A 14,541-nucleotide genomic window follows, 5' to 3' on the forward strand; every position below is an offset into this window, starting at 1 on the left:
ATGGTTGGGTTGTTCTAGCTGGGCCATTCCCATTCGGAGAGCGGTCAGAGAAACACAGAGCAAAGGGGGCCCATTTGGGTCAAAAGAACGTCTTGTTCCCCCACCACTCAAAGTTCTACAGAGTCTACAGAGTCTACAGAGCAACTCCTGGTTTGCTGTCACAACTTTGCTCAACCTCCTATGGCTGAAAACCCACCTCGCCACAGCCCTCCCCCCAACTCCCTGCCCTGACCCCCTCCACACTTACCAGCCTCCCCGCCCTGATCTCTGCACCTCAGCCCCCTGCCCTGAGCCCCACCCACATCCTACCCCTGCCATGACTCTTGCACCCCCATCCCATCCCGTGAGCCCCCACATACTGAACCCACAACACCTGATACCTGCATCCCCAGCACCTGCCCTGTGTCCTACACCCCCAAACCTTCCCTCAGTCCTGAACCCTTCATGCCTGCCCTAAACTCTCCACAATCCTCTGACATGAGCCCTGATTCACGCTCGCCTCCCAGCCGCCTGCGTTGAGTCCTGCTCCCCCCAAACCTTGAGTTGTGCAGCCCTCATCCCTTCCCTGATTCCCCCACAATCCCCTCCCCTGAGCCCTGTATCCTCCGCCCCTCCCAACCCCCTGATTTGAGTTCTACACCCCCACATTCTGCCCTGAACCTCCAAACTGCTGCCCTAATTCCTGCACTCCGACCCCCTGCTCTGTCTTCTTCACCCCATCCCCTCCGCTGGGACCTCCCACATCTTCCCACCCCGTCCTGACTCCGGCTCCTACCACTCCCTAGTCTGACACCCCCAAACCACTGTCCTGACGCCTGCACACCACCCCCTGCCCTCAGTGCCCCACTTCCTGTCCTCAGCCCCCCTCACCACCCAACCCCCTGCCCTACACAATCATGTAAATAAAGCTTATACATTTTTATTAAAAAAAAACCCTTATCACCGTTAAGAACCTGAGCAACACCAGGTGTGTGCGCTGGGATTCAAAACACCACAGGCTGAGGATGTGATACATGATTGCACCCACAAAAAGATTGTCTGGAAACTACTTCTGAGGGCCCCAGGACACAGAGAATGGAATTTAGCAATAGGAAGAGGGTAGAAGTTGGGTTTTATTTTAGCTTTTGGTGTGGTTGGAGCATTAGGACAAAGACACATGGATAGAGATGTTTCATACAATTAGATATGGCTCCTAGGATTCCAAACCATCTGTGTTTCACTCACACACTCCATTTCCTGATGTCTGGGTCAGGATGCCAATTAAGGGTGCTGGTTTTTGACAAGAAATTGTAGTTGAAAGGGAGACCGGGGAGGACCCAGGTACTGTAGGGCAAGAGAAGGAGTCAGGACATCCACCAGCAATGGCCCATATTCAGTTGGGACCTCATCCTACCAAGAGGCCGAAACAAAGGGAGCCCAGCTGAGGCAGGAAGAGAGGTGTAGACAATCCAGCAAATGATGCTGGCGGGGGGGGGGGGCAAAGAACGAGAGAAGAGGAGTGTGTGATGTGGCAGGAACATGGGGGAACAGGTCATTAAGGGAACAGGGCCCTCATAGACTAGGTGAGGCAGAGATGGGGAAGGAGGAAGAGGTTGGCTAGGTAGAAGTTTCTCAGAGGTCAAACTATGATCCATTACAGACCTATCACAGACTGATTCCCTGGTTGGACATATGGGAACAACTGAGTGAGGTCAGGAAAGGATCTAATGTTTCTCGTTATGTTTACTCTACAAAGGAAAGTTGGGGAAAGATACGCAAATTGTGAAGCACAATTTGTGTGTCTTTTTCTGCTTTTCTTTTGAAAAAGGATTTTCTGAAATTTGGCCCATCTACAAAGCACCAAATTTCAGGAAAACCTCCTCTTTCAACACACATCCCTTTGCCCTTGTACAATGAGGTTTCCTGGGATGGCGAAGAGTGAATCCGCTTTTCCGAATTTTTTTTTCTTGTATCCCAGAAAAGAGGTCCAGTGTGGATGTTGTCTTTGAGTACTCAGTCAGTGATTCTGGGAAGAAGACCCAGCAACATGCCACCATCCAACTCTGCCTTGAACTGGATCTCAAAGTCTGAGCACCAGAAAGAAAGTTTTAATTCCCTTAGGGTGGGTCTACAATGCATGGCTAATTCAGGATACTGGAGGCATCCCAAAATATCTACCCAACATCTTAAATAACTGCCCATTATTATTTTTGAATTAATGGGTGAGCTATTTCAGCATTTCTTTATGCCTTATTCCTCGAGGATTAAAAGATGTCTTGGAATAGTGCGTTCTTTCTAAATTTGGCAATGTGCAGATGCACCAAATTTCAACATCCCCTATTTCAAAATAAAATCAAAATAAGATATGCAATTTGTGCAGCAGAAATTGCATATCTTACTTCGAGTTTAGGGTGCCGTGTAGACACATTCTTAATGAGTAAAGAGCTGCAGGATCCTGTCCCGGATCTGTTTGGTCCTTAAGCCATAAATGATGGGGTTCAGCACAGGAGGTACTAGTAGATACACATTGGCAATGAGAATGTGGAAATGCAGGGGCACATTGTGGCCAAAGCGGTGCGTAAGGAAGGAGAAGAGAGATGGGAAGTAAAAGGCTGAGATGACACAAAGATGGGAGCTGCAGGTTCCAAAAGTCTTGAGCCGGGCAGCCTTTGTGGGGAGCTTGAAGATGGCCCTGAGGATCTGGGTATAGGACACTGCAATAAAAAACACATCCACACCAGTCACGAGAAGAGCCACAAAGAGGCCGTAGTAACTACTGATGCGGATGTCAGCACAGGCCAGCTTCACCACGGCGATGTGCTCACAGTAGGAGTGAGGGAGGATGTTGGTTCTGCAATATGGCCACTGCCTCGCTAGCAAAGGATAGGGCAGGACGAGAATGCTACCACGCAGCAACACGACCAGCCCAACCTTGGCCACAATGAGATTTGTCAGGATGGCGGAATGTCGCAGGGGATTGCAAATGGCCACGTAGCGATCCAACGCCATGGCCACGAATGTCCCGGATTCCATCACTGAGAAGCAGTGAATGAAGTACAGCTGTGTCAGGCAGGAAGTGAACTCGATCTCCCTGGAATTGAACCAGAAGATGCTCAGCATTTTGGGCACAATGGAGGTAGACAGGACCACATCGGTGGCAGCCAGCATGCAGAGGAAATAGTACATGGGCTCATGGAGGCTCGGCTCCTTCTTCACAATACACAGGATTGTGACGTTCCCTAAGAGGGCTATAGTGTACATAGCACAGAAGGGGATGGAGATCCAGACATGGGCCATCTCCAGGCCAGGAATGCCCAGCAGGAGGAAAATGGAGGGGTTGTTGAATTTGGTTGAGTTTGAATCTGACATGGAATTATGGAAAGGGTGTCCAACTCTGAGGCAGAGCGATGACTCCTGCACGTACTGTGTGTTACCCCGTCTTCCTTTATGTGGCCATGATCTCAGGAGATGGTCACTGTAGAAAAGCCAGGATGGAGAGACAATGTTAATTACGGAAAATGCAGAGAATCATAGGTTTGGAAGGAACCTCGAGAGGTCATCAAGTCCACTCTCCTGTGCTCATGGCAGGACCAAGGACCATCTAGACTATTCCTCACAGGAGTTTGTCCAACAAGCCCTTGAAAATCTCCAGCGATGGAGATTTCACAACCTCTCTAGACAATTTATTCTAGTGTTTTACCACCCTGATGGTTGGAAGTTTTGTGTAATATTCAACTGAACCCTCCCTAACTACTATTTAATCACATTGTTTCTTAGCATAGCCTCGGAAGTTACGGAGAATAATCTTTTTCTTGTAACAATATATAAGGGTATGTCTCCACTACAAAGTTAATTCGAACTAACGTCTGTTAATTCGAACTAACTTTGATAGGCACTACACATAAAAACCGCTAGTTCGAACTTAATTCAAACTAGCAGAGTGCTTAATTCAAACTAGGTAATCCTCATTCTACGAGGACTAACGCCTAGTTCGAATTAAGTAGTTCGAATTAAGGGGTGTGTAGCCACTTAATTCAAACTAGTGGGAGGCTAGCCCTCCCCAGCTTGCCCTGGTGGCCACCAGGAAAACTCTTCTATCCCCCTCCTGACCCCGGAGCCCTTAAAGGGGCACGGGCTGGTTACGGTGCCCATGCCAGGTGCAAGCCTGCCAGCACCCAGCTAGCAGACCCTGCACCTGACACGGCATGAGCCAGCCACCCGCTGCCCCCCAGCCCTCCGCCTCTTCCTGGGACCAGGCTGGCGGCTCTCAGGAGCCTGCCTGGGTCTGCAAAAGGTGGGCGCCCGCCTGGTCTAGTGCAGAAATCGTGGACCTCATCCACGACTGCCGCACTAGGCACAGGAAAGTGGCCGTCTAGGGCAGGAGAGCTGCCAGCCTGGCCACCCAGGAGCAGGTGTGCATGAAAATCAAGGTGGTCCACTGAGACCCCCAACCCAGAGCCCTGAGCTTAGAATGGCCGTACTGGGTCAGACCAAAGGTCCATCTAGCCCAGTAGCCTGTCTGCCGACAGCGGCCAACACTAGGTACCCTGGAGGGGATGGACCGAAGACAATGACAAAGCCATTTGTCTCGTGCCATCTGTCTCCAGCCTTCCACAAACAGAGGCCAGGGACACCATTTCTACCCCATGGCTAATACCACTCTATGGACCCAACCTCCATGAATTTATCTAACTTTTCTTTAAACTCTGTTATAGTTCTAACCTTCACAGACTCCTGCGGCAAGGAGTTCCACAGGTTGAATATTTGCTTTGTGAAGAAGAACTTTCTGTTATTAATTTGAAGCCTGCTACCTAGTCATTTCATTTGGTATCCTCTAGTCCTTCTATTATGGGAACTAATGAAGAACTTTTCTTTATGCACCCTCTCCACACCACTTATGCTTTTATAGACCTCTATCATATCCCCCCTCAGTCTCCTCTTTTCTAAGCTGAAAAGTCCCAGTCTCTTTAGCCTCTCTTCATATGGGACCTGTTCCAAACCCCTGATCATTGTCGTTGCCCTCCCCTCTCCCACCCTCTCTCTTCCCCTCTCCCACCTCCTTTTCCCAGTCTCCCTGACTTTTGTTCAATAAAGAGAGCTTATATTTTTGAACACTCGTGTCCTTTATTTTGTAAATCAGAAAGGGGGGCTAGGGAGGGGTAAGTGGAAGTAGGTGAGGGAGCAATGGGGTACGAGCTACCGATGGGGAGGACTGGGGTGGCTCTGCGGGCTCCTTTGGGCGGAAACTCTCCTGCAGCCCCCCAATTGATCCTCCCAGATGGTAGCCTGCGGCAAGTGCAGCCGGGCTGATGGCCGAGTGCTGTGATGTGCCGAGTGTGGGCATTCAGGGCACTCCAAAACAGGACTGCTTTGCTGTCCCTCATCGAGTTAGACAAGCGAGCGGAGAACCTCTGAGAACTGTCTGTCCGGGGTGGGGGTCGGGTCCCTTTAAGCACAGCCCTCGGCTAGCCTGAGACAGCAGCTCCACGCTCTAAGTCCTGGCCTGATGCCCTGCCGGCACTGCTTCCGGCCATCCTTAACCTCGGTTCAGGGTCCACTCAATGAGGACATGCCAGTTCAAATTAGCGAAATGCACTAGTTCGAATTAGTTTTTAGGTCTAGATGCACTAGTTCGAATTAGCTTAGTTTGAATTAACTAATTCGAAATACGTTAGTTCGAATTAATGCTGTAGTGTAGACATACCCAAAGATACTTAAAAACTTACATTGTGTCCCTTCTCATTCTCCTCTTTTCCACACTAACCAAAACAGATTGTTTCAATCTTCCCTTATAGGTCATGTTTTCTACACCGTTAATCATTTTTCATTGTTCTTTTACTTTCTCCCATGTGTCCAGTGTGGCACCCAGGACTGGAAACAATCGTCTAGCTGAGGCCTGATCTGCGCAGAGAGGAGTAGAAGAATGACTTAGGATGTCTTGCTCACAACTTTCCAGTTAATCCATACTGGAATGATGTGTCATTCTTTTGTAACAGTGTCACTCTGTTCACTCATAGGAAGTTTGGGAGCCACAATGACCCCCGGATCCCTTCCTGCAGTCCTCCTCCCTAGACAGTCGCTTCCCATTTTGTACGTGTGTAATAGATCTTTTCCCTCCTATTTGGAGTACCTGGGATTTTGCTTATTAAATCCTGTTTCCCCAGACCATTTCTCCTTTTCTCCAGATCATTTTGAACTATGAACCTAGCTTCCAAAGCACTTGCAACTTCTCCCAGCTTGGAATGAGCTTCACATTTTATAAGTGTGCTCGCTATGCCTTGTCTAAATCATTGACGAACCCACTGGATATAATTAACTCCCAAACTGTGCCCCATGGAACTCATTTGTCATGTCCTTCCAGCATGACTGTCAACCATTGATAACCACTCTCAGGAAGAGCTGTCCAATCCGTTGTGTTGCCCCCTAATAGTAGCTCCATCAAAGTTGTATTTTTTCCTTGTTTATTAATGAGAAGGTCATGGAAGACTGTCACAAAAACCTCGCCTATCTCCTTGGTCACATTGAGTGTTCTAGAGTAAATTTCATCAAGTTCTGGCCTTTGAAGACACCTAATATGTCTAAATAATCTTTAGCCTCTTCTTTTTTCTATATTACTTCGGAACATGCACCTGAAATATTTTATTTTGCTTTCTTCTCCCCTGTCATCATACATATAGTAGCCCAATATCTGTGACTCTGTAACACTGTAGTGCTACATGTTACCTCTCAGAGGCGCTGTTGTCTCCCACAGTGGCACTCGTCTGACTTCTGTACCACTCAGCTAGGCCACCAGGTGCAGAAGTCAACTGAGCACCATGGCAGGAAGGGAAGGTAGGGTGGGGTGGTGACGTACATGGCCAGGCTCCGCCTCCTGGCCATGAACAGACCTGGCCGGGGGGAGGACAGGGGAATGAGGAGGAGGCAGAGGACAATTGGGAGGCTGCAGGATCAGTGCTGGGGTGAAGGGAAATGGTGCAGGGGGGCAGCTGGAGCTTATAGGCAGCTGCTCAGCTGGGCTACCGTGCGGGAGCAAGTGGCACAAACAACCGTTTGGGCTCCACACTCTCCATGCAGGAGAGGGAGGAGAAGAGAGAATGGGAGGCAGGAAGGGGAGGAGAAAAAGAGAGATTGAGAGAGAAGCAGGATATAGAGGAGAGCTGAGAGAGAACGGGGGGAGGCAGTAGGAAGAGGGAAGAGAGAGACAGAGCGAGAGACCGGAGGCTCAGGAGAGAAGACCGAGATAGAAAGGGAATAGGACATGGAGGAAAGACCTGAACATCCCATTTTATGATGGGCTAATTGGCAAGTTTCTTAGACGCATGAACATGATCATTTCAGGGTCATTTTTACCAAACTGCCTTCCCTGTTCATATTCACTACCAGTTCCTCCCTATTTGGCAAAATTAATTCCAGAACAGCATCCGCTTAGTAGGTTTCTCCACCTTCTGTAACAAAAAAGATGTCCCCAGTGCATTCCAAGAACTTGTTGGATGATCTGTGCTCTGCTGTGTTATTTTCCCACCATATGTCTGAGGACTGGAAGTTTCCCTTTCCCCCCAACTCCTCTGCATTGGAGGATTCTGCTAATTGTTTAAAGAAAGCCTCATCCACTTTTTTGGGAGGTTAAGTGGTCTATAGTCAGTCCCCACTATTCTAATATTTATAGAGGATAGAGAGTACGCTTATTAAGTTTGCAGATGATACCAAACTGGGTGGGGTTGCAACTTCTTTGGAGGATAGGGACATAATTCAAAATGACCTTAGCAAGTTAGAGAAATGGTCAGAGGTAAACAGGATGAAGTTTAATAAAGAGAAATGCAAAGTGCTCCACTTAGGAAGGAACAATCAGTTCCATATATACAAGATGGGAAGCGACTGTCTAGGAAGGAGCATGGCGGAAAGGGATCTAGGGGTCATAGTGGACCACAAGTTGAATATGAGTCAACAGTGTGATGCTGTTGCAAAAAAAGCAAATATGATTCTAGGTTGTATCAACAGGTGTGTTGTAAGCAAAACTCGTGAAGTCATTCTGCCGCTCTACTCTGCACTAGTTAGGCCTCAGCTGGAGTACTGTGTCCAGTTCTGGGCGCCACATTTCAAGAAAGATGTGGAGAAATTGGAAAGGGTACAGAGAAGAGCGACAAGAATGATTAAAGGTTTAGAGAACATGACCTATGAAGCCAGGCTTCATGAACTGGGCTTGTTTAGTTTGGAAAAAAGAAGATTAAGGGGGGACATGATAGCGGTTTTCAAATATCTCAAAGGGTGTCACAAGGAGGGAGGAGAAAATTTGCTCCTCTTGGTTTCTGAGGACAGGACAAGGAGTAATGGGCTTAAATTCTTATGTTCTTATGAATTGCTCTTTGTATTCTGCATCTTAGGGGGAGAAATCGACAAGTCTGGAGAGACGGAGGGATTTGTGTTATTTAGTCTGCAGAAGCCAAGAGTGAGGGGGGATTTGAGAGCAGCCTTCAACTTCCTGAAGGGAGGTTCCAAAGAGGATGGAGAGAGGTTGGTCTCAGTGGTGGCAGGTGGCAGAACGAGGAGCAATAGTCTCAAGCTGCAGTGGGGGAGGTCTAGGTTGGATATTCAGAAAAACAATATCACTAGGCAGATGGGGAAGCACTGGGATGGGTTGCCTTGGCAAATGGTGGAATCTCCATCCCTAGATGTTTTTAAGGCTTGGCTGGGATGGTTTACTTGAGGCTGCTCCTTCTTTGAGCAGGGAATTGGACTAGAAGACCTCCTAAGTTCTCTTACCGCACTAAACAGCTATGGTTCTGTGATCAACCAACACTTTTCATTCTGAAGGATCTAACGTGATAAGGAAAACAGGTGCCTCTGGTTTGGAGGCCATCAGCCCCTATGGATGGGGGTTTGCAGAAGAGGGGGACATTTTGGCAATGGACCTTGGAGCCAACTCATCCCATTTGGTCAGGGCCATGGGATGTGAAATGGCTGTGCAGAGCACAAAGGACCAAGGACTTGCTGTCTACCCCATGGTGCCCAGGTGGCCCTGGAATTATCGAGAAAAGGGTACCTGTGAATTCAGAGTCAAAGGTGTCTTCAATGAGACTTCTCCGGTAGTCGTATTGTGTGTCTCTCTCCCACCAGCATCCCACGCCGAGAGCCGACACAGGGCTGTGCACTGTTTATAACACCACTCTGTGGGGCTCGCTCAGCCTCTAGAGAGCAGGGCATATGAATGTAAGCAGGCAGGAGACAAGTCAGCCTGCACTTTTGTGCTATTTATCCATCTGTTGCTGTAAACAGCAATTAAGGGACCTTCCCAAAGGGAAATGAGAACACTTGGCCTTAGTGTTAAGTCAGGGAGGAATTCCCTGCTCATTATATTTGTGTAACTGTAGTTGATTAGGAAACCAAGTAGGGATAATCCTGTGATCTCCATGGTGTGTTCTCCCTTGCAAATGCCCAGCAGGAATGGGAAGAAAGAAAGAAAGAAAGAAAGAAAGAAAGAAAGAAAGAAAGAAAGAAAGAAAGAAAGAAAGAAAGAAAGAAAGAAAGAAAGAAAGAAAGGCTGGAATATATTCACTGTTAGGATGGGTGATCAGCCATTTCCAATTTCAGAATATCCAAAAGATCCTCCAAAAATGAACATAAGAACATAAGAACGGCCGTACTGGGTCAGACCAAAGGTCCATCTAGCCCAGTATCCTGTCTACCGACAGTGGCCAGCACCAGGTACCCCAGAGAGGGTGGACCGAAGACAATGATCAAGCGATTTGTCTCCTGCCATCCCTCTCCAGCCTCTGACAAACAGAGGGCAAGGACACCATTTTATCCCCTGGCTAATAGCCTTTTATGGACCTAACCTCCATGAATTTATACAGCTTCTCTTTAAACTCTATTATAGTCCTAGCCTTCACCGCCTCCTCTGGCAAGGAGTTCCACAGGTTGACAACACGCTGTGTGAAGAAGAACTTCCTTTTATTAGTTTTAAACCTGCTACCCATTAATTTCATTTGGTGTCCTCTAGTTCTTCTATTATGGGAACTAATAAATAACTTTTCTTTATCAGCCCTCTCCACACCACTCATGATTTTATAGACCTCTATCATATCCCCCCCTCAGTCTCCTCTTTTCTAAACTGAAAAGTCCCAGTCTCTTTAGCCTCTCCGCATATGGGACCCGTTCCAAACCCCTAATCATGTTAGTTGCCCTTTTCTGAACCCTTTCCAAGGCCAAAATATCTTTTTTGTGGTGAGGAGACCACATCTTTACACAGTATTCAAGATGTGGGCGTACCATAGTTTTATACAGGGGCAGTAAGATGTTCTGGGTCTTATTTTCTATCCCTTTCTTAATAATTCCTAGCATCCTATTTGCCTTTTTGACCGCCGCTGCACACTGTGTGGAAGTTTTCAGAGAACTGTCCACGATAACTCCAAGATCTCTTTCCTGATTTGTCGTAGCCAAATTTGCCCCCATCATACTGTACCAATAGTTGGGGTTATTTTTCCCGATGTGCATTACTTTACACTTATCCACATTAAATTTCATTTGCCATTTTGTTACCCAATCACTCAGTTTGGTGAGATCTTCTTGGAGTCCCTCACAGTCTGCTTCTGTCTTGACTATCCTAAACAGTTTGGTATCATCTGAAAACTTTACTACGTCACTGCTTACCCCTTTCTCCAGATCATTTATGAATAAGTTGAAAAGGATTGGTCCCAGGACTGACCCTTGGGGTACACCACTAGTTACCCCTCTCCAATCTGAAAATTTACCATTTATTCCTACCCTTTGTTTCCTGTCTTTTAGCCAGTTCTCAATCCAAGAAAGGACCATCCCTCTTATCCCATGGCCATGTAATGTACACAAGAGCCTTTGGTGAGGGACCTTGTCAAAGGCTTTCTGAAAATCCAAGTATACTATATCTACTGGATCCCCCTTGTCTGCATGTTTGTTAACCCCTTCAAAGAACTCTAATAGATTAGTAAGACAGGATTTCCCTTTACAGAAACCATGTTGACTTTTGTCCAACAAATTATGTTCTTCTACATGCTTCACAATTTTATTCTTTACTATTGTTTCGACTAATTTGCCCGGTATTGAAGTTAGACTTACCGGTCTGTAATTGCCAGGATCGCCTCTAGAGCCCTTTTTAAATATTGGTGTCACGTTGGCTACCTTCCAGTCATTAGGTATGGAAGCCGATTTAAAGGATAGGTTACAAACCACAGATAATAGCTCAGCAATTTCCCATTTAAGTTCTTTTAGAACCCTGGATGAATGCCATCCGGTCCCGGAGATTTGTTAACATTAAGTTTTTCTATTTGTTCCAAAACCTCCTCTAATGACACTTCAATCCAGGACAGCTCCTCAGATTCATCACCCACAAAGGACGGTGCAGATTCAGGAATCTCCCCAACATCCTCAGCCGTGAAGACTGAAGCAAAGAAATCATTTAGTTTCTCCGCAATGGCTTTATCGTCCTTGATTGCTCCTTTTATAGCTCGATCATCTAGGGGACCCACAGGCTTTTTATCAGGCTTCCTGCTTCTAATGTACTTAAAAAACATTGTGTTATTTCTTTTTGAGTTTTTGGCTAGCTGTTCCTCAAAATCTTTTTTTGCTTTTCTTATTACATGTTTACACTTGATTTGACAGTGTTTATGTTCCTTTCTATTTATCTCACTAGGATTGGACTTCCACTTCTTAAAAGATACCTTTTTGTTCCTCACTGCTTCTTTTACATGGTGGTTAAGCCACGGTGACTCTTTTTTAGGTCTCTTGCTATGTTTTTTAATTTGGGGTATACATTTAAGTTGGGCCTCTATTATGGTGTCTTTAAAAAGTTTCCATGCAGCTTTCAGGGATTTGGCTCTAGTCACTGTGCCTTTTAATTTCTGTTTAACAAACCTCCTCATTTTTGTGTAATTCCCCTTTTTGAAATTAAATGCCAGGGTGCTGGACTGCTGAGGTGTTCTTCCCACCACAGGAATGTTGAATGTTATTATATTATGGTCACTATTCCCAAGCGGTCCTGTAACGGTTATATCCTGGACCTGATCCTGCACTCCACTCAGGACTAAATCGAGAATTGCCTCTCCCCTTGTGGGTTCCTGCACTAGCTGCTCCAAGAAGCAGTCATTTAAGCCATTGAGAAATGTTATCTCTGCTTCTCTTCCTGAGGTGACATGTATCCAGTCAATATGGGGGTAATTAAAATCCCCCATTATTATAGAGTTCTCTATTTTGGTAGCCTCTCTAATCTCCCTCAGCATTTCTATGTCAGTATCGCTGTCTTGGTCAGGTGGTCGGTAATATATCCCTACTGCTAATTTCTTATTATTGGAGCATGGAATTTCTATCTATAGCGATTCTATGGAACATGTTGATTCACTTAATATTTTTATTTCATTTGATTCTACATTATCTTTCACATACAGTGCCACTCCGCCACCCACCCGGCCTGCTCTATACTTTCTATATATTTTATATCCCGGTATGATTGTGTCCCACAGATTTTCCTCATTCCACCAGGTTTCAGTGATGCCTATTATGTCTATCTCCTCATTTAATATGAGGTACTCTAGTTCACCCATCTTATTAGTCAGACTCCTAGCATTTGTGTACAAGCACTTTAAAAAGTTGCCACTGGTTATTTGTCTGCCCTTCCCTGATGCATTGGATTCCTTTCTATGCGGTTGTTTGTCAGCTCTGGCCCATGGTTTGCCCTCTCCCCTCCTCTCTTTCCGACTACAGCTTAGAGAATCTCTATCAACGGATTCTCCTCTAAGAGAAGTCTCCATCCGATTTACGTGCATCTCCGCACCAATCGGCTTTTCCCCATCTCTTAGTTTAAAAACTGCTCTACGGCCTTTTTAATGTTTAATGCCAGCAGTCTGGTTCCACCCTGGCTTAGGTGGAGCCCATCCTTCCTGTATAGGCTCCCCCTCTCCCAAAAGTGTCCCCAGTTCCTAATAAATCTAAACCCCTCTTTCCTACACCATCGTCTCATCCACGCATTGAGACTCTGAAGCTCTGCCTGCCTATCTGGCCCTGCGCGTGGAACTGGAAGCATTTCCAAGAATGCCACCATAGAGGTCCTGGATTTCAGTCTCTTTCCTAGCAGCCTAAATTTGGCCTCCAGGACATCTCTCCTACCCTTCCCTATGTCATTGGTACCTACATATACCACGACCACCGGCTCCTCCCCAGCACTACACATAAGTCTATCTAGATGCCTCGAGAGATCCGCAACCTTTGCACCAGGCAGGCAAGTGACCACACGGTTCTCCCGGTCATCACAAACCCAACTATCTATGTTTCTAATGATCGAATCACCCACTACTAACACCTGCCTCTTCCTAACTGGCATTCCCTCCCACTCAGAGGTATCCTCAGTGCGAGAGGATACCGCAACATCCTCCTGGAGGAGGGTCCCAACTACGGGATGGTTTCCCTCTGCTCCCATTAAATGCTCTGTTCCCTTGAGATTTTCATCCTCCTTAAGACCACTGGGGCTCTCAGACTGGAGGTGGGACATTACTACAGTGTCCCGGAAAGTCTCATCAACATAGCTCTCTACCTTCCTTAGCTCCTCCAGTTCAGCCACCCTGGCCTCCAAAGCCCGAACTCGGTCTCTGAGGGTCAGGAGCTCCTTGCAACGGGTGCACACATACGCCACCCGCCCACAGGGCAGGTAATCATACATGTTACACTCGATGAAAAGCGGGATTGAAGGAAAAATGACACAGAGAATGGAATTTAGCAATAGGAAGAGGGTGGAAGTTGGGGTTTTATTTTAGCTTTTGGTGTGGTTGGAGCATTAGGACAAAGACACATGGATAGAGATGTTTCATACAATTAGATATGGCTCCTAGGGTTCCAAACCATCTGTGTTTCACTCACACACTCCATTTCCTGATGTCTGGGTCAGGATGCCAATTAAGGGTGCTGGTTTTTGACAAGAAATTGTAGTTGAAAGGGAGACCGGGGAGGACCCAGGTACTGTAGGGCAAGAGAAGGAGTCAGGACATCCACCAGCAATGGCCCATATTCAGTTGGGACCTCATCCTACCAAGAGGCCGAAACAAAGGGAGCCCAGCTGAGGCAGGAAGAGAGGTGTAGACAATCCAGCAAATGATGCTGGTGGGGGGGGGGGGGCATAGAACGAGAGAAGAGGAGTGTGTGATGTGGCAGGAACATGGGGGAACAGATCGTTAAGGGGACAGGGCCCTCATAGACTAGGTGAGGCAGAGATGGGGCTGAGGAAGAGGTTGGCTAGGTAGAAGCTTCTCAGAGGTCAAACTATGATCGATTACAGACCTATCACAGACTGACTTCCTGGTTGGACATATGGGAACAACTGAGTGAGGTCAGGAAAGGATTTAATGTTTCTGGTTATGTTTACTCTACAAAGGAAAGTTGTGGAAAGACACGCAAATTGCGAAGCACAATTTGTGTGTCTTTTTCTGCTTTTCTTTCGAAAAAGGATTTTCTGAAATTTGGCCCATCTACCCAGCACCAAATTTCGGGAAAACCTCATCTTTCAACACACATCCCTTCTCCCTTGTACAATGAGGTTTCCTGGGA

At 46.8% G+C, this 14,541-nt stretch overlaps 1 protein-coding gene across 1 annotated transcript; it reads right to left on the reverse strand.

Moving 5' to 3' along the window:
- Window positions 1–2,409: 2,409 nt before the first annotated feature.
- LOC102447100 (olfactory receptor 52E2-like) lies at window positions 2,410–3,348 on the reverse strand. Its single transcript, XM_006127826.4, has one exon. The coding sequence runs from the start codon at window positions 3,346–3,348 to the stop codon at window positions 2,410–2,412; it is 939 nt and encodes a 312-aa protein (XP_006127888.4).
- Between the last annotated feature and the right edge of the window lie 11,193 nt (window positions 3,349–14,541).

This window comes from Pelodiscus sinensis, chromosome 1 (genome assembly GCF_049634645.1).
Source record: "Pelodiscus sinensis isolate JC-2024 chromosome 1, ASM4963464v1, whole genome shotgun sequence".
Lineage (NCBI taxonomy): Eukaryota > Metazoa > Chordata > Testudines > Trionychidae > Pelodiscus > Pelodiscus sinensis.